The sequence below is a fragment of the Gymnodraco acuticeps genome, unplaced genomic scaffold (assembly GCF_902827175.1).
Source record: "Gymnodraco acuticeps unplaced genomic scaffold, fGymAcu1.1, whole genome shotgun sequence".
NCBI lineage: Eukaryota > Metazoa > Chordata > Actinopteri > Perciformes > Bathydraconidae > Gymnodraco > Gymnodraco acuticeps.
Genome location: NW_022989947.1, coordinates 3058201 through 3083960, shown reverse-complemented (window position 1 = coordinate 3083960; position 25760 = coordinate 3058201). Strand labels below are relative to the sequence as shown.

Sequence of the window (25760 nt, the reverse complement as noted above, 5' to 3'; positions counted from 1 at the left end):
AGAAGTAGAGAAACAGTTTTTACGGGACGCTGCCTGGCTTCCTATTCATGACACTGACTTTGCCTTCCAGAAGTTTCTCAAGTACGTTTCCTGTAAAACATTTAGTTATTATTGCTATAAGCTTTGACATTGTAATAATGAATGGTGGTTTGACAATAAACCCAATATGTTCTTTAGAGTATGTGCAAGTTGCAGTACTTTGATGTTGTAGACCAGTGTTTCTCAAACTTTTCATACCAAGGAGCACTTAACCAATAAAAAAACACTCGCGGACCACCTGACTCCACAAATATCCAAAATCACATCGTTTTTCTAGAACAGATTACAAATCGCCTGAATATGGTACAAACAAGTGGCAACATGTGGGATGAAGGTGTTGCGCGGGCTATATCATGCAATTGAAAGTGAAGCTCGCTCCATTGCGGAGATATTCCCGCGAGAGTGCGGAAAACTCTAATTAATTAATTAATTTAAAATGTGAAATGTTACCAATATACTCACGGACCACTAGGGGGCGCTCACGGACCACCAGTGGTCCGCGGACCACACTCTGAGAAGCACTGTATGTAGACAATGTAATACTTATACAATTTAAAAAACTATATATTATTGTAACGTATGCCACATCTGGCCCAGAATCAACCTTAGAGTAACCTATCATGAATCTTTAACCTTCAATATTTTATGTTGCCTTATAATATCAACTTGATTATGAAAGGAGTGGAATGATTTGAAAGTGTTTAGCTGCAATACTTATAAAAGATATTTTTTAAATGTATTGGTATCAGATATTAAATCAATAAAGTTGCTAATAAGTATTACCAATACTGACGATAACGATACTGAGGGTTCATTCAATTGGCTTGATAGGATTTTTCTTTAAATAATCATACATATCTGAATAAGATGTTGTATTGTTTTCTTCACCAGGGTGACCCAGAGAGAAGTGAATGTCAACTCTCTGATCCACTGCTCTCCGTCTGCTCTTCACTCGGGTGTCTCTGTCGTCAGAGATCCAACCACAGGGATGCTGCTGGACTTCACAGAGGTAGATCACATTATTGAAGAATCGATTCATGTTTGTTGTATGAAGCAGACTGTGTGTTACTTTGTGTTCTGTCTTTAACTCTTCTGTAGGTCTTACTGGAGAACACTAGCCTGTCAGCAAAGAACTCACTTTCATTCCAACGCCAACCTGGTCCTCCTGCAGAGAGCCTGCGAGGAAGCAACACTAATTACCCCTTCCTCCCCGGTGAGATTGATTGATTCAAATCATTTTCTCTTAATGACTTCCTTTAGATGCGACTGAGGTGTTTTCACATTGCATTTATTATCTAACAATATTGTTGTTGTGATGGTGATCTTCATAGGAGGAATGGAGGAGCTTACTCTGGAGCAAATCAAGAAGAAATCTGAACTGGAGGAGGAAATAGACTTTGAGAATGGTAATTTTTAAATGATTAGTTACAGTGTTGTTAGGTAATGCTGACACTTGTGGTTTTTTCAGCTCCTAATGGTTAGATTTGTCATTTTCTTTTTCCGTGTAGATTTACTCAGAGTTCCACCTGGACTTAAAGCAGGGATGGATTTCACTGACAAAGGTATCATATTATACTTTCCTAAAAATAAATCCTACGAAGGTTAAAAGATCATTGTTTAATATTTTTTTCTTTGTTTATTTGTATCCTGAAGAAGCCAAGATTGCAAAGGCAGAGGTCAACCTCATGTCCCTGCTGTCCACATTGGATATAACTGACCTGCAGCCTGAGGCAGAGGAGAAAGAGGAAAGCAAAGGAAGTGAGGAAGCTCCAAAACTTCCCAGAACAAACAGCCTGGAAGACCTGGGAGTTAAGGTGCTGCAGTTTGCTAAGTGGAGGTTTACTGGTGGTTGACTTATGACTTATCTGTATAGGGGTCATTAAATGCATGTTGTCTCCAACTCACTGTCTTATTAGATCGCAAACATGACATGATGTCATCAATAAAAAGAAAATGGCAGTCCAAAAAAACATTGTAGATAAACCACCGTATCATGCTAACAGAGTAATATCCGGCAAGCCTGTGTGCATTCATCAATGTGAACACATGTTTTTCTTTTACTTACATTTATTTAATTTATCAGAATATCTATGCTTAACATTTATTGTGCCTGTTGTCATGGTGAACAGACAGGAAAATATAAGTGAACGGGAGGGAACATGTTAATTTTGCGCATGTGTGATCGTGACCCTATGTAGAAATATGTGTAATTTGATTTATGGTAATGTCTTGCATATATTCTAGATGTAGGAAAATGATTCAGTATTGCTAATTTTGCAAACCAAAAATCAATAACAATGTAATGCACTCCTACAGTAAAACTGTCCTAACTATGTCTCCCCTCCTCTGTCTTCAGGATGTTGTGTCATCCTCGGCTCCCTCAGAGAAAGGGAACAATGACAAATCAAAGCCAAAAGAGAACCCAGAGGAAAATAAGAAATGGGCCATCCCTGTCAACATAAGTGCACCCTGCGATGATTTCTATAAACGCATCCCCAACCCAGCTTTCAAGGTTGGTGTAGTTCCGTCTAATCCAAAAATCAATCCACAGGTAGCAATAAGCTTGACTCGGACAAAATAAGTCTCAGGAAAGTTTGTTTGACTCTTTACTTAAAACAAAAGGTATCAAAATACAAACACATATTTTCACAGGTCAAAAAACGATATTGCTCTGTGCTTCTTTCTCCTTCTCACTTCAATCACCAGCAGCTGCCGTAGGCTTTAACGTCTCCTAATTACAAAACCTGCGGTCATCTATGACGTCAATTTGGCTGGTTTAAATAAATGATATAATAATGCAAATAACAAGGATTATAATATTCAAATATATCAAACTATACATTTTAACATATGGCTCCTACAGTTGGTATTCTAGAAAGATTTCTGTTTCTGTGTCTGTTTCCTGAATGCATTCTTCATACAGTTCCCTGCCTTTTTTTGTCCTGTTTCTCTGTTTCTGTGATGAATGATCACATGAAACCCCCCTGAGCTTCCTCCTGTGATAACTGATCTGTTTCTCTGCTCCAGTGGCCGTTTGAGCTGGACGTCTTCCAGAAACAAGCTGTTCTGCTGCTGGAGGCTCACGACTCCGTGTTTGTAGCTGCACACACGTCAGCTGGCAAAACAGTGGTGGCCGAGTACGCCATCGCTCTCTCACAGAAACACATGACAAGGTGTGTATCTGTTGGCACAAATTAATTTGGCCTGCCCTCAGAGAGTGTGCAAAGCTAAATGCGGATCCTCTAAACGTTTTTACTGGAGGTTTTTAAAGAGACTTGTGAAACTCAAAGTTTTTCTGAACTCAGAGGAATAGGGAATTATTCAGCCTTTCCAAAGCGCGGACATTTATTAAATATTGTTGCAAATCATTGGTTACGCTGGTAAAATGCAATTATTAATTATTAATTAACTGTTTTAATTACTTCATCAAGAAATGTTTCTTATAACACTTGATTAGTTTTGATAACTTGTGTTTTGAACATTTACATGTTACCTCAGGATTATACATTGACATGTAATTGTAAGATAACCAACCCTTGACGGTGTTGCCCTTAAGGTTGTCTACATATAAGCTTTTTACGTTCTTATCTGGTGTTTTCATAGGACCATCTACACCTCTCCAATCAAAGCCTTGTCCAATCAGAAGTTCAGAGACTTTAAGCAAACGTTCGGAGATGTTGGACTGCTGACGGGCGACGTCCAGCTCAGTCCTGAATCTTCATGTCTCATCATGACTACTGAGATCCTCCGGTACTCAAGCTGTTTGGAATAGACATCAAATTCAAGTTTCACATAAAATGGACAAAGCATGTAATCGTCTTGCTCTGGCTCTCTTTCAGGTCCATGCTTTACAACGGCTCAGAGGTCATCAGAGACTTGGAGTGGGTGATCTTTGACGAGGTTCACTACATCAACGATGCCGAGGTCAGCAACAACCCCAACTGCATTCTGTATTCTTTCACTGTTGAAGTCAAGAGTAACATTTTTCTTCTCTTCTTTTCACTTCCTTTTGTTGTTCCTCAGAGAGGGGTTGTGTGGGAGGAGGTTTTGATTATGCTTCCTGATCACGTCAGCATCATCCTCCTCAGCGCCACAGTGCCCAACGCTCTGGAGTTCAGCGAGTGGATCGGGTAGGTGCACTCAATATTAGAGAGCATTTGTCACAATAAGAGCTAAGCTACTAATATTAATGGCACTTTAAACATTTTCCTCACAGACGTATCAAAAAGAAGCATATTTATGTGATCAGCACAATGAAGAGACCTGTGCCTTTGGAGCATTATCTGTACACTGGAAACAGCACCAAGACTCAGAAAGAGATGTTCCTCCTGGTGGATCCTACCGGAAACTTCCTCACTAAAGGGTTACCACTTCTATCATCTTCAGATCTGTGGTTATCCTGTATATATTATTTTATTCTAGTAGTAAGGGTCTGGGGGGGATTGTTTAATGTAACTATCAAGATTCTTATCCTTCAAGACTCTGAATCAATTCACATTTTCAAAAATAGCAGACAACATGCACTTTTCCAGTTATTACCCGTCCCCTTGTGTGTTATGTAGCTTTTTCTGCATGTAAACGGTCTGCAGAGTCACAAATCCTCAAGTACACCCTGTAGCGAAGTAAAACTCTAACACAGAAAAGACCTGTCTGTGCTGCCCCAGAACGCCTCATTGGGGATTTCTCTTTTTCCATTGTTTACTTCTTGGGTATAGTGACGTAACGTAACGTAATCGGCAGACTTCCTCACACACACACACACACACACACACACACACACACACACACAACACACACACACACACACACACACACACACCACACACACACACACACCACACACACACACACACACACACACACACACACACACACACACACACACAACACAAACACACGCGAGGCAGGACGTTGCGAGGAGCGGGACATTTTGAGCTGGCTCACTGGTGTGGTGGCGGCGAGACACCGTGGAACTCAGCCTGGGCACACACAAACTCCCAGCCAGGCTGCGGGTGTGTGTGTTTCGGGCTGGGTTTCGCTGTCTCGCAGACGGCCACTGGGCTCACAGGGAGGGGGGGGCAGGAGCTCCAACAAGCCGTTTAGGACAGAGAGAATACACATACAATACAGAGCGACCTTGGGTCCCAGCGACCTTGGGTCCCTTGAAAGGCGCTATATAAATATCATTTATTATTATTATTATTAGAGATGCTGTATGAGAAACCAATGTGAGTTTGGAAAATTGCACAATATACATTTATTTTAGTAGACCTCAACAATGGAATTATGATTATGCCACACCACCTTCATTAGCAAACAGCAAACTGAATCCAAAATAAAATGTTCTAATGGGATCATGAGAGCTGAATGGTTCACACCTGTACATGTAAGCTATTTCTCATACACAAAGTTGTGTTTGTTGTTCAGGTATTACGCAGCTATCGATGCCAAGAAGGAGCGCACCAGCAAACATGCCCAATCTTTTTGGTACAAAAGGTACTTCCCACAACACTTCATCTAGTCAGGTAATTTCCATCCTTTCTCCTCCTTGATTTTCTGATCCAACAATCCTCTTGCTTCATGTTGTCATCCTCATTGTGTTTTGTCCCTGCAGGGACCGCTCGGTGTGGCTCACTCTCCTGCACTTCCTGTCCCAGCGGCAGCAGACGCCGGTGGTTGCGTTCACCTTCTCTCGTACAAGGTGTGGATGACAACGCCCGCTCGCTGGACTCCATGGACATGACCACCTCCATAGAGAAGGCCGAGATCCACTCCTTCTTCCAGAAGAGTGTGAGTCGCCTGCGAGGAGCAGGACCGGCAGCTGCCTCAGGTAAATAACGGTTGACTTAACCCTCTCATTTCCTCTGTTCAAAATGTTATGATACCTTAAGCCGTGTGTTTGTGTCAACCCAATATGTTAACCTTGATGTTTTCCTCTGCTGAGCTGTTATATTATCTATCTAAGCTGGAGTGCCTCTCATACATTAGTAGACTCACGCTTTCTTCTTTGCGGTAATACAGTTGGTGGTTGTACTTGGGTCGTAAAGAAGTGTTCCGACATGAAGTACTCACAACAAAGTGTGTGGATAATCTTCATTAACCAGGGAAGAAAGAGACATAGCTGTTGGGTTGTTTACAAATGTTCTTTGGCGCTTCAAGCCCCACCAACCAAGTGCAAGTCTAGGTCCAATATATTGGAGAGAAGCCAGAAATGTCTACGGTAGATATCTCAAACACTCGACAACTTGGCAAGATTGATAAATAGCAATACAGGAAAATAAAGTGAAATCTGTTGTTGGTGATTTTGGGGTGAAACTGTCCTTTTAAGTAAAAAAAAACAAAAAAAACATCCTTAATGCTGTATTAACACTTAACACAAATGTCATGTTTAGATCTTGCTCATGAGAGATCTGTTGAAGAGGGGGAAGTAGCAGTCCATCACAGCGGGATCCTGCGATACTGAAGGAGGTCATTGAGATGCTCTTCTCACGAGGTCTTGTAAAGGTGAGTCAGAGTAATTAGTACAGAAAAGAAGGTATCATATACCAGCACCTTTTATTTATTAATGTTGAAGTATCAGATAGTGATGTACTGGCCAAACCAATGTATCTGTTCCTCCTAGGATCACCTGCAAGTAAAGGTTGGCACTCATAAGGTTTAAAATAATAATCCTTAATGTTCCCTTCCTCTCCAAGGTGCTGTTTGCCACCGAGACGTTTTGCCATGGGAGTGAACATGCCTGCCAGGACTGTGGTGTTCGACAGCATCAGGAAACACGATGGGACCGGCTTCAGAAATCTGCTCCCAGGTTTGAGTTTCCCCCCTCTTTCATCTGAATTAACATTTGTTATGCTCTTTGATCTCTGGGGATGAATCGGATTTCAGGGAAAAACGGCAGTATTTTTTGATGTTTTCAACTTGTAATTTCAGGCGAGTATATCCAGATGGCGGGGCCAGAGCAGGACGGAGAGGTCTGGACGCCACGGGCACCGTCATCATCCTGTGCAAGGCTGGTGGGTTCATGAGATGGGAGACCTGCATGTCATGATGCTGGTGAGGGCCCTGTGTGTTTCAACCATCCTGTCACATGGGTTTATCGTTATGGTTTTAATCTCCTTTTGCAGGTTAAATTGAAAATAACTATAATATCAGAGTCTCCTGTTTCTTTGGCTGTGTTTAAAAGATGATGTTAAAGTTCTCCTGAAGCCAAAGTACATATGAAAGTTGTGTTATCACATTACATTGCACATTAAGAGCTATTGGCTACAACGGCAACCAATATTCACAACCTGACCCTCAAAGCTTACGGTTTTTACAGGAACCTTTAAATATGTGGAATCAAAGAGCCCTCTGCTAGCTGTTAATGGGAACTTCAGCAACACAGTTGAGACTACTTTATCACACTTTCTCTTGGAGAGGAATGTTTTAAGACCATTGTACACAAATAATTCTCCTGCATCTCTTAAAGGAGCTATTATCTTCTTGCCAACAATACAGATAGTGCTCCATCTTTCCAAATCATTTCAAAGCATGTTAACATTGGCAAAGTTGTTGACTTGATTAGTAAGGGGATTAGGAGCTTTAAATTATACCTACAATTGCAAACCAGCAGGAGAAAAGATTAGAATTTATTTTTTTAACTAATAGCAGAGTCCGGTTAACATTCAGTATTTTTTCTTTGTCAAAAAATCCCATGAAAATTCCAAAAAAGACCATTAATTTGTCCCGGGACTGGAAACACGATCCTATTTAGTGTCCTGACCTTTATTGTATTGACGCCATCCTCTTTGTCTGGCTCAGGGTAAACCCACCACCTCCAGTCCCAGTTCAGACTGACCCTACACGATGATTCCTCAACCTGCTGCGAGTCGAAGCCCTCCGTGTGACCGACATGATGAGGGAGGAGCTTTTCTGAAAACCACAGGGACATCAGGTAACACGTTTATTAAATTACAAACTGTATCGGAGTGTGTGTGCGCTTTCAAGACAAAAAAGGCTGTGGATTGGAATAAAATAAGTATCCCATTGTGGAACAATCATTTATCAACCCAATTATATATATTGTGCATGCTAACACATGTTAAATACTAAATGCTTTCTTCCTCTGTTTCCTCTGCTGTAGGCCAGTGAGAGTAGGATAAGCCAGATGAAGAAGACGCTGTCCTCTCTGCCTCCTCTGGACAATGAAGGCCAGCTGTCCGACATGCTGCCTTACTACCACACCGTTACAGAGCTACGAACACCACTGAGGCCTTGCAGGTAAAAACATTTACACACAACAGATATCATATCCTAACAGCTTTAATCTGCATTTTCTGTAACAGTTCCTTGCTGCTGTCTCTGTTTTCAGCGCGCTATTCTGGAGTCTGTCAAACGGGATGAAAGCTCTGTCTGTGGGTCGAGTTGTGGTGGTGAACAAAAGCAGAAATAAAAGCTATGGGAGTTATAATAAAGGGGTGTGTGTGTGTGTGTGTGTGTGTTGTGTGTGTGTGTGTGTGTGTGGGGTGTGTGTGTAGTGTGTGTGTGTGTGTGTGGTGTGCTGTGTGTGTGTGTGTTGTGTGTGGTGTGTATGTGTTGTGTGTGTGTGTGTGTGTGTGTGTGTGTGTGTGTGTGGATGTGTGTGTGTGTGTGTGTGTGTGGGTGTGTGTGTGTGTGGTGTGTTGTGTGTGTGTGTGTGTGTGGTGTGTGTGTGTGTGTGTGCGCGCGCGCAATATGTAATTGTTATACTGTCTTCAGATGCTCCAAATTACGATTTTCCAGCATTTATTAATACAAATGTAATCTTTGTCAGCTATATCCAGTGAGGATAAAAATCTCCTTTGTAAGGGGAAACCATGCTAAGATATCTGCATAAAATATTGATGTGTCAAGTCTCCAAATATTTAAGGAATTTAATCAGACTGTTTATTGCTGATAGGTTTTCTCTTTTTTGTTGTTGTGGTAATCTATCCTTTTTGCTGTTGTCATTGCTGTAGTTGTTTTGAAAAGAAAACTAAAGTGTCTCTTATTGATCATAGTATTATGTAAACCACTTCTTAACATTTTAACAAGTCTCCAGCACAAAAAACTAAAATATAATAAATGGACCTAGTAAACACCCAGTATGCCCAGGGCTCAGGTATGTGCATTCCCAGCATGAAGTTGGTAAGGGCTGAGACACAAGGAAAGACTTTAACATCTGCAGGAAGTGTTCAATGTTTACCTAGCCTGCATGTCTTCAGACACGTGTGAGGTTATCAGAGCCCAGAGTGGAAACCCAAACATGGAAAAAAAACATGTTCCTAGTGTTTCCTCCATCCGTCTCCTGACCATCTCCTCCTGTCTTCTCTCCATACCAGGTGTCGAATGACTCTGTGAATCGCACCTTCACAGCTCTTGCCATCTGTGAGAAGGGCAATGAGGAAGAGGAAGGAATAGGAAACAACAACTCTTTCCCTCACCTCTACAACACAGCTCTCTTCATACCTGAAGGTTGGTTGACGGGCAGATTGACACTGGTTTCTCTCATTACTTCTACCCATATGCCTTCTATACATTTCATTCAACCTACCAGTGAGTTGTAACAGATGTTTAAGCATGTGTGATGGTCCCCTTACCCCTTTTGTATTGTTCAGGCCCTTGCAGTCCACACAGTGCAGAAGTTAAAGCTTCAGGACATCTCAGCCATCCACAGTGAAAACCCTCAAGGTGATTCCTGACCGGATTATCGACAACTACAGCAAGAGGCAACAGCCACGATTCAGGTGCATGGCTTGACTGATTTCCTTATTACCTTGTAATATGTATATCTGTATTTGTTGTCTCAGTCATGTTTTATTGTTCATTATATATATCACAAAACCTATGTAAGTCTTTGTATCACACCATTGAGCTTATCTTTCTTGGTGTCCTTATTTTTACTATTTCCTTTTACCTGTCGTCATTAGGCTGGATCCTCCTGGCCAAGCCATTTCCACGACTACCCAGGAGCTCCTGCGATTGGCCGAGGCCAACCCTAGCGGCATGGTAGCCCTCGAACCCCGTGAACGACCTCAAGTTGAAGAGCGTGGATGTGGTGGAGGACACAATGAGGCTCCGTGTGCTGACGAGATAGAATCAGAGAGTTAAAATGAATAAATAGAAAAAGTTTGAAGAGAAGGTGTGTGTGTGTGTGTGTGTGTGTGTGTGTGTTGTGTGTGGTGGTGTGTGGTGGTGATGTGTGTGTGTGTGTGTGTGTGTGTGTGGTGTGTGTTGTGTGTGTGTAGTGTGTGTGTGTGTGGTGTGTGTGTGTGTGTGTGTGTGTGTGTGTGTGTGTGTGTGTGGGTGTGTGTGTGTGTGTGTGTGGTGTTGTGTGTGTGTGTGTCGTGTGTTGTGTGTGTGTGTGTGTGTGTGTGTGTGTGTGTGTGTGTGTGTTATATATGTGTGTATCCCTTTGAGATAAAAAATGATGACAGGGTTTCATTTCACTGTTTGTTAATTAAGACCACAAATTATTTTGTTCAGCAGTTGAATATTTATGAAGCTCATTAACATCATACCCTTACATAAGACACCCAACAATAAGCTCCCATTGTGAAGCCTCCTCTCATTTCTGCATCAGTTTCCTTTTATCCTCCCATTAGTATTCACAACAATAATAATATCAAACCGCCATAACATTCCTGCTTTCGTTATTACGTGTCCTGTCCTCGATGGCAGCCTCGCCTCGTCGAGATAAGATTTGAGACTGGAGCCAGTTGTTTCTATAATTACCCACATAGACTCATAGCTGGAGCTCATCGCTGTCTCACAGATACAGCGTATCATTTGAGCCTTCACACACACACACACACACACACACACACACACACACACACACACACACACACACACACACACACACTTACATCACAAAAGCTCTCATTACTTAGCAAGATAAGGAGCTCTACTTGCAGTATCGTAGTCTCCTCTCATCACTTTGGATTCACACTTTGAATGTGTCTTTGTGGGTATTATTGAACGCTGGTTAATGCAGTATTCTCCCATAATGTAAGTGTTAGTATATACAGTAATTGGACCTATGAGGGTTTATGTAATATATTCAACGAGAGAATCCTCTGTGCACTGAAATCAGGTCAAGTGCTGCAGTACTGCTGTTGTGTTATAAAGTTAAGTAAAATGTGTGTGTGCTGTGTGTGTGTGTGTGTGTGTGTGCTGTGTGTGTGTGTGTGATGTAGTGTGTGTGTGTGTGTGTGTGTGTGGCTGTGTGTGTGTGTGTGTGTGTGATGTGTGTGTGTGTGTGTGTGATGTGTGTGTGTGTGTGTGTGTGTGTGTGTGTGTGTGTGCTGTGTGTGGTGTGTATGTGTGGTGTGTGTGTGTGTGTGTGTGTGTGTGTGTGTGTGTGTGTGTGTGTGTGTGTGTGTGTGTGTGTGTGTGTGTGTGTGTGTGTGTGTGTGTGTGTGTTTCAGTTTGCTCGGGTTCAGGACAGGATGGGTGTGCAGGAGGAGCTGGACAGGTTGCTGTTCCTGGTGTCGGACCAGGTCTCTGTCTCTGCTACCTGAATACCACCAGAGGATCAAGGTTTGGATCAGATGCTCGACTCGGCTGCCCTGACCTGTTTGTGACATGTCTATTTATCAGAATAAGGTCACTTTCCCGCCCTAAAGATTGTGATTTCTTTGTTTAATTTTAAATCTCTGACCAAACTCCTATCTTTAAAAAGTATGGTTTAAGGTACATTTCTAATTATTTTTAAATGTGCATTAAATCTGTTTATTTGTATAGCACATTTAGCTTACCCTTTATACACAGAGTCCTACTCTGAGGGGGGACGTGTGTGTGTGCACTAATGTTCATGGAAATCTAATAGTTGTCAGGATAATCTTCTTCAACAAAAAAATTGGAGAACTATAAATATCATTATTATTTATCCATAGGGAGCCATGTGTGTTTTCAAAACTGTTCTTAGCAATCCATTTCATATTTATTTAAATATTTTTGTGTAAAGAGAATTGCTGAAATTCTAAGAATTTTAGGGATCAAAAACTTTCCAAGTAGGGCATATTTTTAATTCAAAGTTTCTATTAAAGTATTTAACTTAAACTTTGAATAGTCTGACATATGGACGGGGATGACGTCATAACCCTTGTAAAAATAAAAGGGTGTTGATATAGAATTAGATTTTCTTTTATGAATGAAGTTTCACATTTTTGGCAAATCCTGGTCAAAATCCAGGAAATATTGCCAAACCGTTGTCCTAGATCACCATTTGTCCTGTTTGCATAGATAACAGATATTGAGACTTGACCATGTTATTGTGATAGAAATGATTGAGGAATTAGCAAGTAGATGTGGCAGACGAGATATGATTTAAATCTGGCCTACAATCTTTTGAACCTACATTTTTTTTGCAGAAGATAAATACTATTTAGATTAATCTGATCCTGACCAAACCGCTCCTAAAGGTTAGTTTTCTCTCCTCAGGTGCTGCAGTCCCTCCAGTACGTGGACAGCAGCGGGGCGGTGCAGCTGAAGGGCCGCGTGGCCTGTCAGATCAGCAGCCACGAGCTGCTGCTGACCGAGCTGCTGTTCGAGAACGTCCTGAGCCCGCTGGCCCCCGAGGAGAGCGCCGCCCCTGCTGTCCTGTTTGGTATTCACGCAGAAAACACAGGTGGAGCCGCCACATTACCAACACACTGCAGGAGGTAAGGAGAAAGGAAGCTTTTCTTGCTTTTATCTCATGAAAAGCACAGATTTTAAAATGACAGCCTGATGTGTGTGTGTACTGACTGTGTGTAAGACTCTGCCTTCTCTGGGTGACTCACACACGTTGACACACTTGTACTCAGTTTAACATTGTACATATTTTCCCTGCAGAAAGGACAATAAGAGCACTTCACCTGACTCATCCAAGCCTCTCTCACTTATTAATACACTCGTCTGTCTCTGTCAAATTCGCCTCTGCTGTGTCGGTGTGTCTTGTGAACGGCCCCCTGATACATGAAAGTGCTTTATGAGGTCCTGAATTAGTGATGACCTGAGCTCTGTAGACCTGCCATAGAGGAGCAACGGTACATTTTGTAAAACAGATTTCTTGAACATCTCCAAGAGGAGAGAGAGTGATGCATTTAAAGGCTGCTTGTAAAACTAAAATCTCTCTTTCAGGCTTACCCTTTTCTTCTAACCCCCACCTCTCTCGTTCTCTTTGTGGTTTTTCTCTCAGGGTATCGATCGGGTGCTTTCAGTGGCCAAGCGTATTGGAGAGCTGCAGAGGGAGTGTGAGATACCGCAGACAGCTGAGGAGTTTGTTGGCCAGTTCAAGTTTGGCCTGACAGAGGTGGTGTACTGCTGGGCCAGAGGCATGGTGAGGTTTCACTCCCGGTTATTGTTTTCGCCAGGTGTAAGTCTGTGCGGACATAATGTATTCAGTTGTGTTTGCCTGTGTGTATCTGTCTGTCTGTCTCTTTCATTCAGAATAGTTTAAAAACCCATTGTATTGTGTGCCCCAGTAATAAAAGGCATTTCCAGCCAGGCTAACTTGTAGCACTTTAGTTGTTGCACTTGATTTAGAGTTCATTTAGACTCTGGTATTAACATGCAATCTGTATCTTGGTGAGAATACATACATGTTAACTAAATATAATAATAATTTCGGCCTTTCTTCACTTGATCCTGTCTTTAAATTGAGGGCAGGTACTTTCATAGTTTGTATTGGGCACAGAAATCATAGCTTAGTGTGATCTTAAAGGCTGAATATTTAATATCAACAATGTGAATGATGTTTTTACCCCCAGCAGTAGTTTTCTTAATGGGATATCTCAAAGGCAGCTTGGTTAGACTGGTTGTGTTTAATCGTCAAAAATAATCTTCTGATATCTCTTTTTATTGTTTATTGTTTATAATACCATATGATATCCCAAAGCTTGAGTTGAGGCTTATTATGTCTAATTATTTATTCAATATTAGTTTAAATAGTTTTATTGTATAAAATACTTAGCACTGGTAATTACATAATATTAAAACACATACAGACAGATTTGTATATCCCTCTGGATGTATGCTATAACACTTTATCTCCTCATCCTCGTGTTGCACCATGTCATGCCTCACCCTGCTCCTGTCTCGCTCCCTCTGTCCCGTCACAGCCGTTCGCAGAGATCGCCCAGCTGACCGACGTGCAGGAGGGCACGGTGGTCCGGTGCATCCAGCGCCTGGACGAGGTGCTGAAGGAGGTGCGCCAGGCTGCCCGCATCGTGGGAGACTCCGTCCTGGGAGCAAGATGGAGAAGAAAGCCTCCCTGGCCATCCGCAGGGACATCGTCTTCACCGCCTCCCTCTACACCCACTGAGGAGAAGTGTATTTTGTCTGAAAGGTGTTAGAGGGATGGAGAAACATGTGGGGGAGGTGAAGTGGTGGTTTATGTTAACAAGAAGTGCTGTATGTGCCTACAAAACACGTCAATGTTTACATGAAAATTCCTGACATAAAAAAGGGAATGATTTTAACCACCAGACCAAGGTAGAGACTGTGGGAATTAAATCTTGATTATAATTTATTGTACAGTAATAAAACAAATCTGTATTAAAACACACATGGATTGTGCCCACATATTTGTATACATAAAAAATGAAAGATGTTGAAATGATTTGCCTGCTTTCATCAGTGTAATTTCCCGGCTTCTCTGACATCCTGCTGTAAAGACCTCAAGGTAAAATGTGCCATCTGAGGACAACCTGCGTGAGAGGAGAAACTGAGGTGGTGTAATATCATGCAAGGGAAGAAATCCGTGGCTCTGTGTTGAGCTGTGATGGGTTGCTCCATCACAATGCGTGTGCAGTTTCGCAATCCGAACTGTCGCTTTAAGACAACGATAGCTTTGTGTCTGATTAATTCAATGTACGGCGACGCGTTAGTGGAGAAACCTTATTAGACTGCCGGCCGCACAGAGAGAGGGGATCACTGCGCGCTGCAACACAATTAGCCTCACTTAGGGAGAAAAACACTTGAACTTATAATAAGGTGTTTTTGAGATGAAGATATCTTGAGGATGGGTTGTTCGGAGTAAAACAACTGCATCGAGAAAAGAGGGATTTTCACGACCAGCTTTGGAGTACATCACAGAGGAGGACAGAAGATTGGAAGGCATGTCGTCGGAAAAACACGGTGAGAGGTTTTAATTGGGATGATCGGCCGTGTTTTGGAGCTTCATTGAGTCTAAAACCCTCATTGAGTCTAAAACCGTCTTTTATTTTTTTTTAAATGGAAATAATTTTCGCTTTTCAGGCTGACGAGATCTTTCTCCTCCAGCTCCCCCTGTTGTCAACATCTCTGTTATCTGCACAGCGGGTGCAGACCCGGGAGGAAAGCTTCATAGGGCCGCATAATGTATCCAGGGTGCTCAATGAGAGTTAAAAGGGTCATTTTCATGATTATATGTCAATCACATGTAGATTATTGATTACCTCTCGGCTTGAAAATGTAGCTACTTTTAATGATCTGCACATGACACGGTGCGGTTTATCCCGGATTTATTGTTATTTTTTCCTTTTCTTTCCTAGTCTCATTATCATTATTACGCACAAGCCTACGTACGTCTCTCCTGACTGTGAACATCCGTGTGGGTGTCCTCTGCGCGTGCACGTCTTCAATTGCGCGTGTTTAACAGCCTTAATTAATAATCATCCTACACGTCTGCGTGCATTACCATAAAATAAGCATTTTGTCTTTCCAGCTTGCTCTTCGATTATTTTAGAACGTTTAAAGCGCCAACTACCGATGGAGCTCAAACTGCAGATTTACAGTACAGAACAAAAGATTAAAAGGTCATAATGAAAAGCATTTAAAGTGGCCATTGATACAGTAAATGGCAGACTGTACAGGCTGCACATCTGCCTGTTGTCTCGTGTGTGGCCCTTTATCATTATTGCTGATTAAACATCAGTACCAGGCCTACTTTGTATTTTATAAGGATGCAGAACATTGCTTATCAATTTAAATACGGTAAGGCAATGATGCTTTGCAGATGTCTCAATGGGAATGATTTAGGTCCGTTTAAAATTCACTGAAGCTCAGTATTATGTTCTTTGTTGTCATTGTTCACCCTGCTGCTTCCATTTTTATTTTTTTTATTTATTCTTAGGGACAATGCACATTGATTACCATCACTGGACATGTTCCAGTGTCTGCCTAAAGGCTCGTTTTCTGAACTGGTGTCCCTTGGGCTGATGGTAAATTGTCCATAAAACAACAATTAAACACAGAAATTGAAACTTGACAAAGCAAAACAGCTGAAAAGGATAAAAGAAAGCTTAGTAGAGTAATGCAATGTAGGACATTTTAAACAGGCAGTTACACTAAACAATGTTAAGAAGAAAATCAGCACAAACAAGTTAAATGTGACAACACAACATCACATAATATTGCATAAGATGATTGAAGGGACACAATCTGACCAACACACAAAAACAGGGCACAAAGGGTATGCAGTTAATTTATGATAGCAGGTCCTTTGTTGTTGCTGTTGCTTTGTTGTTTGTTCAAGATTGTGTGCAAAGGAACAGTAAGAGTCACTTAAACATACAGTATATTTAATGGAAGAATGTTCCAAAAAGCTCTTATTGTAAAAGCCGGCCGAAAGATGTTTTCCTCTTTGGGACAGCTACAGTATGTCTTATCTAACCTGGGTTAAATTACACCTGCAACGTGTGCACACACTCTTAGTCACATGACTCTACAGTGTCAGCACATGCCAAGCTATATTCATTCATTCATTGTATATTCAATGTGCACATGTTTATTGTATTCTTCTGCTTCACATTCCTCATAACATCCTGTTTAGTCTGTGCCCTTGTACTTAAGTGTCACCATCATAATTAGAATAATTGAATGAGTGTTGGTTTTGCTATATTTTGCATTTAATGCATTCAGGTTGTGGAAGGGGATTGGCTGGGACTATTTAGCAATGCAAGTTTGAAAAAATAAAAATAATACCACCTAGTCTTGCAGCAGCTCTCTCCTATTGGCTCAGGAACCAGAGGGTTGCTGGTTCACGTCTCCAAAACAGACAAATAAGTGTGGACTTTCAGAGGTGCCGGTTCACCTCCTGGGTAAACGTTCAACTATCTCAAAAAAAAAAAAGCCATACATTACTCATTTTACTTTGATCAATAACACTTGATTTCTGTTTATAAATCAAAGTGGTAAACCATACCAACAAAGATTTTTAGTTTTGAGAAGATGGTCCTTTTTAAAATTGGAAATACTTTTTTTCAGACATGTTACTGTCTCGTGGAACCTATTTTAAGCTACAAATCCACCATTTCTCAGCTTCTACTTGGGATTCTGTAGCATTTAAACAGAGAAACACCAACATGTGTCTTGTCCTTCATGTTTGCCAAGCTGCTTGCCCTTTTAAAGGTGTCCCTTCCCTCATGCCAGCTCCTTTCCCCTCTTGTATGTTTCTGCTCCGCTTCCTGCTTGTGACAGAATCGGCGTTACGTAAAGATCGTCCCCAAGCACAATGCGTCATCCCTCATCACTCAGCTGCTTCACTCTCATCCTGTCCCATCAAATCCTTCCTCCTCAACCACGTCTTCTCTTTATCCTCACTCCTCATGTCCCTGTCAATCTGGATTACCGTGCACCACAGCCACTTCCTTGCTGTGAAAACACAAAACCCCCTCAGTCATTTTCAATGTTGACTAAAACAAAGAAGGAATAAGGATGCTTCAGACAGACAGACAGACCATAAGAGGACGTTTTTGACATTTCTAACCACTCGTAAAAAACGTTTATAATGGGAGAAGGAGAGAAAAAGGCCTTTCTTCTCTGGAGGTGAAAATGTCAATCACTGTCATCATTAGCACACAGACTACACATGTTTTGTGGAGGAGGTTGGAAGTCTCACTGAGGAGCTTTGGTCTGTGTAATTGTTTCTTCCCCTCCTCAGCAGTGAGATAAGACATCATTCATTCAACATGCACACAAATGTGTTATAGTGCTTGAGTTAGATAACATGCCCTCACTCTTACATCCGTTTATTTTCTTCCTCTGCCTTTTTCTATTTGAGAGAGGAAAGAACGGAGGGGGGGAGAGAAGAGGAGGCGAGGATGAGGAGGGGAGGCGGAGGAGGAGGAGGAGGAGGAGGAGGAGGAGGAGGAGGTGGAGGAGGAGGAGGCGGAGGAGTTAGGAGGAGGGGAGGAGGAGGAGTGAGGAGCTTCTTCTTCTTCTTCTTCTTCTTCTTCTTCTTCTTCTTCTTCTTCTTCTTCTTCTTCTTCTTCTTCTTCTTCTTCTTCTTCTTCTTCTTCTTCTTCTTCTTCTTCTTCTCCTCCTCCTCCTCTCAGGTCTTGATGACTCTAGCCGTCAGACCATGCAGCCTCCTCCATACCTCCCCGGCCCGCAAGACCCAAACGTACCTCAGCATCCCAACATGCAGCATCCACCCGGCACCCAACCCAACTACCCTCCTCCCCCTCCTCCCCCGGGCTCAGATGGATATCTCCAAGAAACCCAGTTCCACTGCGGCCCGATGGGACCTCAGGGGGCCATGCAGGGCTACTCGGTCCAGACCCAGGGCCCCGGGGGCACCATGCCTCACGCCCCTGTAGGGTACCTCCAGCCGGGCTACCCGCTCCAGCTGCAGCCGTGCACAGCTTACGTACCTGTCTACCCCATGGCATCGGTGAGTCAGAGACGAGCTGAGTGCTTTGAAAGATTTCACAGGTCTGACATCAGGCTGCTGCAGAATTACACCAGTCTCTCTTCAGTATACTTTGACCTTCTTCCCACCTCATTTCACAGCTATGTTTTCCACCCTTCACACTTTATATTACAGGTTGTCCTAATCATTTACAAGGATGTCTATTGGATAAAACATATATAGTTTGGTATAAAACAAGAGGGAAATGCAGACAGTGTTTTATTATATCCTAAGGTTGTTTTTGTTCTAGAAAAAAAAATCGTCTACTATTTCGTTGCAAAAATGTGTCTATATAAAAATGGTTTTTTAAACATTAAAAACATTTACATAAAAAGTTAAAAACACAATAGAAGATCCAATTAAAGGGACAAGCTAACTGGGGAACAAAATAAAACTAATGGTAGACGAGTACACCATGATTCCAGCTCACAATATAATAGCAGATCCAAGGACTGAGTATGCACTTTTTTATAGAACAAATGCTATATCATGCCCAGGACGTGAAATAAAAGGCATTACATCATCATCACGCAGCATTCAGCTGAAAACGAGCTAACCATGGGGGCTGAATTGGCATATTCTTGAACTTGCGCATTATTTCTTTTATGGATTGCAGTAACTATGCTTTTTATTATGTTATATTATGTGCTGTCATGTATGGTTGATATTCTTCATATGCTCTGTGCAAAGAATATTCCCCTACGGGCAATGAAAGTTTCATTTATTGCTTCATTGGGTAATTTCTGTCTGGGGAGGCTCTGTATTTTAATGAATTATTCCGAAGTCATGGTGATTCAAAGTGAATACATTTAGACTGAAATAAAAATAAATCTGATATAAATGGTTTCCCTTAACAGAACTTTAAACTTTGCAGGGGAAAATGCATCTATATTTTTTGTAAACTAGTACAAGAAAAACAGAAAGAAGAAGACGGCTTATCTTAACAGTTACTTGATGATAATAATGTTAATGCAATGTTCTATTTAAAACCAAAATGAAACAATTAGAAGGGAACATCATTTTTCCAAAAATACAACATGAGATGAGCGGATGTATACTTTATGTAAATAATATCCTGCTTATATTGTGTTTACAGAAAATTGGCCTTTCAATAGTATTTGTATTTGTCAGACAGTTAATAGATTTGTTTATATTCACGGTCATCTGTATATCTTTCTTACTCTCTAATGCTGATTTATTTCTATTTTGAGATGTTTCTATTTTAGAATTGTTTATATCTCTTTTAGTTTGTTATTATGTGCGATGCCTTGTTTTGTTTTATGCTGCTGCAACTAAACATTTTCACAAATTGAGATGAATAAAGTACATCTTATCTTATCTTATGTGAGTAGTCGTTGGTTTAGTAAAATAATAGTTGCAAGTACTTTTTTTTCAATAAAGCTGCAGATGTTTGTTTAGTAGATAAAGCCATTCACACCCACCCTGAAGTAAACAGGGGAAATTAGCCCCCAAAATGAGTCATCAAACAACTGAAAGTGATTTTGTTCTCACCACCAAGTACATGAATTGAAAGCAAGAGCTGGGGATTAATCCTCAAATTGAATACATTCTTATACGGTCTATGATTCTTTGACATTCCCTACCATGTTGCTTATGGAACTTCTACATGTACGACTCTTTGATACATGCCGAGACATTGCTCATGCAGCTGTCCTCTTTGACTGCGTCCCCTTGTCCTGTGTCTTTTGATATGAAAGTACTTTGTAAATAGCTCTGTTATTAAAAAGCTGTCATACTTACTGTCTGTCTTTTCCCTCCCTCAGGGTCAGCCCTACATCCAGGCGGGGGGGGGCCACCCTGGGATCCCACCCGGACAGATTCATCCCATGCAAATGCCCCCCGGCATCACCCTGATGGACCGCCGGCCGCCCCACGACTACCTGCCCATCGCCGTGCTCACCACCGTCTGCTGCTTCTGGCCCACAGGCATCATTGCCATCATCAAAGCAGTGCAGGTTAAAAACACTTCATCGTATTTTGTGATCTCTGAGCTTTATTAACATAATGCCGCCTCCACCAGGGAGACTTTGTAATGTAAATGCATCTTTGAGTCATTACACCCTTCCTTTTATTTTCAGGATTGTACCTGCCTAAAGAATGACAGTGATCAAAACTAAATATTGTAGGCTATCTAGAAAAGTCAGATCATATTTCTTTTAGTCACACTTTTTGGGGAAAACACCCACATATGGGAGACACATGGGCGGTGGAAATGTCCTGCCATTACTGGAAGACTGTTCATTCTAAAGCAATACTTATTTCATGCATCACATGACCTTGAGCTACAGTTTGATGAAAATTGTTAATTGCAAAGCGAATCAACATTATGTCTTATTTCCAGGCAAATTTTAATTATTCAGTATTGTATTGTCAATCCAACTTATTTATTCAAACCGTCTCCATTGGAAAGTCTGAAGAGCAGCAATGCATTGTGGGGCATTTGAGTTGCAAAGTCAGCTTACATTTCATACTCAAGAAATACTTGCTAATGTAGTATACATCCGGGCATACACAATATCCACATACTATATAGTTGAAATGCTCTTCATACTAGGCAAGGCCAGGCACGTTTATTTATATAGCACCTTTCAAAACAAGGCAATTCAAAGTGCTTTACAAAAATGAAAGACATTAAGAGCATTAAGAAACAGTGCAGCAGAAACATATTATAAAATGTCATTTCAAAACACTCATTTAAAAGCAAAGATAATAAAACATAAAAAATAATAACACAGGTACATGAATACAATTTACAGTGCAGTACTAAAAAAAACTGCTTTTCCTGACAAAGCAGGCGGGTCTCTGAGGTGAATTACAAATGCTGACAACGTACAGTATGTTTTCAATACCATTAAATAATGCACAGCCGGACATAAAAGGTCTACAGGAGAAGTAATCTGTCACTGTAGGATTTATATTACACATTTAAAGAGAATTTATCTTGACTCAGTGCACCAGCATTACACCTACAGTGCATACTTTCATCCATATATTAGGACCTCAGCGTACAACATACCCCATGTTGTATGTTGGTCATGTTTAGTTGAGCGTGATGTGAGAAATGTAAATATAGGTCTGGTGACTCTCAAACCTCGTGATGCCTGTTGTTTGCCACTGTAACGGCAGACTGTGCTGACCAACATACACAACACACAGTTCTCATTACGTAACTGCACCATTGTCGGTGCAACGGGGTAGAATGGATTTTTTCCTCTGGGCCTGCTCAGCTGGCTTTGAGTTAAGTTGAGCTGACAAGGCATGGACCCACCGGTCTGAGCCGTATATGTTGTTATGGTGTGTTAATGTTGTGTGGAGTGGCCTCTTTCTGCACATTCAGCCTGTGCTGCAGTGAAATCGATCCATTCATGGTGCTTTATACTCCCTCCTGCTCCCACTCGTGCATCTTCTTGTTACATAATCCTTATTTCTCCTCTCTCCCACACACCCATCCCCTCCCTCCTGCCTCACTTAGGTGCGCACGGCGATAGCCAGAGGGGACATGGTGACGGCGGAAATAGCCTCCCGCGAGGCTCGCAACTTCTCCTTCATCAGCCTAGCTGTTGGTATTGCCTCCATCGTGCTGTGCACCATCCTCACCGTGGTCGTCATCATCGCCTCGCAGCACCACGACGAAGACTGGGATCCCTAACTCCTCGCAGTGTCAGACAAATGGAAATCATGGCGTTTACATAGCTAACTACTCTCAAGCGTTTGGAGGAAATAGGAGCACTGAGAATGCACACAAACTGCTATTGCATCGCTGGCACACACACAGCTCCGACCTAACCTGCTGCCATCAAACACACGACCAAAAACAACCAATCACAGCTGATGTTCAAACGCCAAATACAAGCATCTGTCAAATGAGGCCCAGTATTTCTGTTAGTACAGCGAGTGCTTAATATTTACACTCTGAAATGAGCTGCAAGAGGGAAGCTCCTTGTTTTAACAATTCATTTGATGCCCATTAATTCATACATAGGATGTTAGGTAGCTACTAAATTGGACCCAGATTAATTGTTTTTAGGATAGTTAAATGCCCATTTTAGTCTTACAAGTACATTTGTTCTTCTTTTTTATAGTGCCATGTTGAAGCAGTGTTGATTTGCAGAGTTGTATTATTGCTGTTGTCAAGCTTATAGAAAGTGTTAAACGGGGTGATCAATACACATTTAACACACCAAATGGAGACTGGACTGTGTCTAATGTAATCAAACACAGAGTATTTATTTGAGATTCATTGTTTGTATGTTACATGGACACTTAGGCTGGATGAGATGATACATTATTTATGAATTATATGTTTTTTTATTTATTTAAATATCTGTTATGTATTAATTTATTCAATGCAACGACTTTCTCTGCTCTCATTTACATTATATCACTAGTTGTTGCAGCTATACAACACTCTGAAATTGGCTTAAATTTGATATCTGATGGTGATGCACTTTGTGGTTACAAGACGTTACGATGCAGCTGCTTACATTCATAGTTTTATAGTGCATGATAAATATACATTTAAGCTAAAGGGGTGTCCAGTGCAATAATAGCTATTGGTGGGAATATTTCCTAAAGTACAAATGTGAGGTACAGTATTTTAGTACAAGCTACTGTCAAAATAAGAAATGGAGACAATTTAGATAATTGAATTTTAGGTTTGCAAACATTATTTTGGCAGTAATTTAGAAATGTATTTGCCTATCTTGTGTTGCACATCTCTTAGCTATTTAGTCTCTCAGACACTGTATGTGAAAATATAGTGCACCGTTAAACTTAAGAGGCAACATAACCCTGCATGTCATCCTCAGTTTGTCTCCACTTGTCTTAAATATTGAGGTTTCACTGTTGTAACAAAACGAGTCAGGGTTCATGTCACAAAAGAGTGTGGTCTCCAAAATGAAGCAGCAGGTGTGCTGTTATGTATAAGAGCGAACATGGCCGTAACGTTACTGTATGAACTATGACCTGAGGTTTCTGGGGTTATGGGAGGAACTGAAAATGAATGTTTCCAATAAGAGAGAGATACATTATTAATGCCTATACTGTATTGTAGCACTTTCCGCTCTTTGAAATCTTTCCCTCTCTGCCTCTATCTTTTTTCCTATCAACATGAGTTATTGGACCTATTCATATTTCCCTTCTGCTCCCCCTTTTTCCTCTGTTGGTCCCTATGATGATGCTATTTTTAAAAGAGTTGTACAGAGATATTTAAAATGATGTTTGTTGAACAAAAACAGACAGTATAAACACAGTTTATTCAGTAGTATATATTATGTTATTGTTATTATTGGCAACGGCATTGCATTTGATTATCACGTATGTATTATATTAAGTAAATCTGGGCACATATTTATCAATCTTCTAAAAACTACAATTAATATTGCTCCTAAAAGCCAGCTTAGTAACAATACCGTTTTGTGAAGAGACTTCCTCCTTTCTACAGCCTGTAACTTTTATTTGATTGATCACATATATGTACAGATACCAGGATTTACCCAATAACTGCCTTATTGATTATTATTTAAAAGAATAGATTAGAATTTTTTTATTTTCCAGCCGAGGCAGGAGAATTATCTTCCATCTCACCTTAAAAAACAATCAATTTTACTCAGTGAGTAACATCGTTTTTTTTCTGTCAAAACATGTGATTTAATAATTACAGAATTATTCTGACTGTTCAGATAACATATTATTAATAGCTGAAGACTTTCTGATAAAATTGCTTTTATTAACAGTTGAACTTTGTGGGAATTATGCTTATTCGCCATCTTGCAGAGCATTAGATGAGAATATCAATATGACTCTTTGTGCGTATCCATCCATCGTCTACTTAAAAACTAATAATTTAAATTAGTAAAATTAAGGTTTTTCTTTCTTTGAACACTTAAATGAATACTTCACCTACAAAATAACCAACTGTATAATTATTCACTGTTTTACCTGAAGTTCTTTAGGAAAAGTTATTTTCTTTTCACGATAAATGAAGAATTTTAGAAGCCGGAGAAGTTCTCATTTAAGCAAAAAGAAAAATCCCTTTTAGCCGTTTGATAAATAAACGCCCTGTGCTAATATGATTGACTGAGTGATATTTCAGTGTTAAAAGAGTAAACGAAGCACAGTATTGTTTAGTATTATAATTGTGCAGAGGGCTCTGACAGTGAGTGTGTGTGCATAGAGTGATTCTTAGCATATCTAGTTTATACAGCACTAGGCTTCATCTCCCTGTGTGCTTTCTGATGTGACTTAACATAGCTGTTTATACACAGCTGGGAGATGTGTACTTCATTTTTATTTTTGAAATTATTATTTATTGAGCTTGTAAACGCGATGGGTTGCTTGTTTCAAAGAGCCAGAAATGTCCTGTGTACATGTGGTTCTCTTGAGGTTTATTATTATAATTATGTTCATGGCTGTGTTGCACATGCGTTAGTTGTTTCTGACTTCAGTTGTTTGAGTAATGAATAAAAGAATCATTTTTTGGTTGTGAACGATACACTGGTGAAGACTGTATATTTTGTTTGTGTCTGTTTTCCCCCTCTCCTGTCTCTCCATCCTCTCTGTGTCTCTGTGGCCTTTCCTCTCTCGTCTCATCACTAAGCTATTTATAGTTGCCCCGGTTTTTCTCCCTCTCTGTCTCTCTTTTGCCTCCCTCTATCAGAACATGAACTACAGTATCTCTCACTATCTGCTGCTTAATCACATTGTGTTTTACAGCGTCTCATTTTTCCTACATTTCGCTTTCATTGCTTTTTGGTCATCATCTTTGCAACAATAGGATTTTTTTGCCTTCCCATCCAGGAAGCATTGGTCTGTCAGAACGGTCTATCACTTTGATTTGAACTGATATATCTTGATAACCGTTGGATGTAATGTTTTTTTTGTGCCGGCATTCATGGTCCCAAGAGGATGAATAATGACTGTCTGAATTTTTTACAAGCGCCACCATGAGGTTGACATTTGTGGGTTAGAGTGCAATGTTCCGTTAGGCCAAGGAAAGGTTGACATTCGATGTGTAGACAAAGACGAGAACAGAAGCATGAAGGGA

The 25760-nt window shown here is 40.8% G+C and overlaps 2 protein-coding genes across 3 annotated transcripts in view; both read left to right on the top strand.

The window, feature by feature from the left end:
• Positions 1–14602, top strand: part of skiv2l (SKI2 homolog, superkiller viralicidic activity 2-like) — a 15961-nt gene extending 1359 nt beyond the window's left edge. Inside the window, 46 exon segments of the mRNA XM_034210279.1 lie at positions 1–81; positions 931–1048; positions 1138–1252; positions 1371–1445; positions 1548–1601; positions 1693–1853; positions 2396–2551; positions 3067–3212; positions 3643–3789; positions 3879–3963; positions 4063–4169; positions 4256–4402; positions 5467–5521; positions 5523–5563; positions 5654–5744; positions 5746–5850; positions 5852–5869; positions 6432–6464; positions 6467–6491; positions 6494–6543; positions 6735–6755; positions 6757–6847; positions 6970–6992; positions 6995–7054; positions 7057–7092; positions 7840–7890; positions 7892–7939; positions 7941–7979; positions 8162–8276; positions 8279–8298; positions 8390–8410; positions 8412–8507; positions 9378–9510; positions 9654–9664; positions 9666–9707; positions 9709–9782; positions 9966–10056; positions 10058–10177; positions 11466–11537; positions 11539–11577; positions 12481–12630; positions 12632–12676; positions 12678–12701; positions 13220–13360; positions 14142–14262; positions 14265–14602. Of these exon segments, the coding sequence (XP_034066170.1) occupies positions 1–81; positions 931–1048; positions 1138–1252; positions 1371–1445; positions 1548–1601; positions 1693–1853; positions 2396–2551; positions 3067–3212; positions 3643–3789; positions 3879–3963; positions 4063–4169; positions 4256–4402; positions 5467–5521; positions 5523–5563; positions 5654–5744; positions 5746–5850; positions 5852–5869; positions 6432–6464; positions 6467–6491; positions 6494–6543; positions 6735–6755; positions 6757–6847; positions 6970–6992; positions 6995–7054; positions 7057–7092; positions 7840–7890; positions 7892–7939; positions 7941–7979; positions 8162–8276; positions 8279–8298; positions 8390–8410; positions 8412–8507; positions 9378–9510; positions 9654–9664; positions 9666–9707; positions 9709–9782; positions 9966–10056; positions 10058–10177; positions 11466–11537; positions 11539–11577; positions 12481–12630; positions 12632–12676; positions 12678–12701; positions 13220–13360; positions 14142–14262; positions 14265–14344 (3574 nt within the window). The 3' untranslated portion in view covers positions 14345–14602.
• Positions 14603–14776: 174 nt separating this feature from the next.
• On the top strand, positions 14777–25208 carry prrt1 (proline-rich transmembrane protein 1). Of its 2 annotated transcripts, none has more exons than XM_034210278.1 (4): positions 14777–15159; positions 18355–18676; positions 20479–20670; positions 22188–25208. In XM_034210278.1, exons 2-4 carry the CDS (start codon positions 18365–18367, stop codon positions 22362–22364), a joined length of 681 nt encoding a protein of 226 aa, XP_034066169.1. In that variant the 5' UTR covers positions 14777–15159; positions 18355–18364; the 3' UTR covers positions 22365–25208. The 2 variants fall into 2 exon arrangements, with proteins under 2 accessions (XP_034066169.1, XP_034066168.1); XM_034210277.1 differs by having other exon boundaries at positions 18339–18676.
• The last annotated feature ends 552 nt before the right edge of the window (positions 25209–25760 follow it).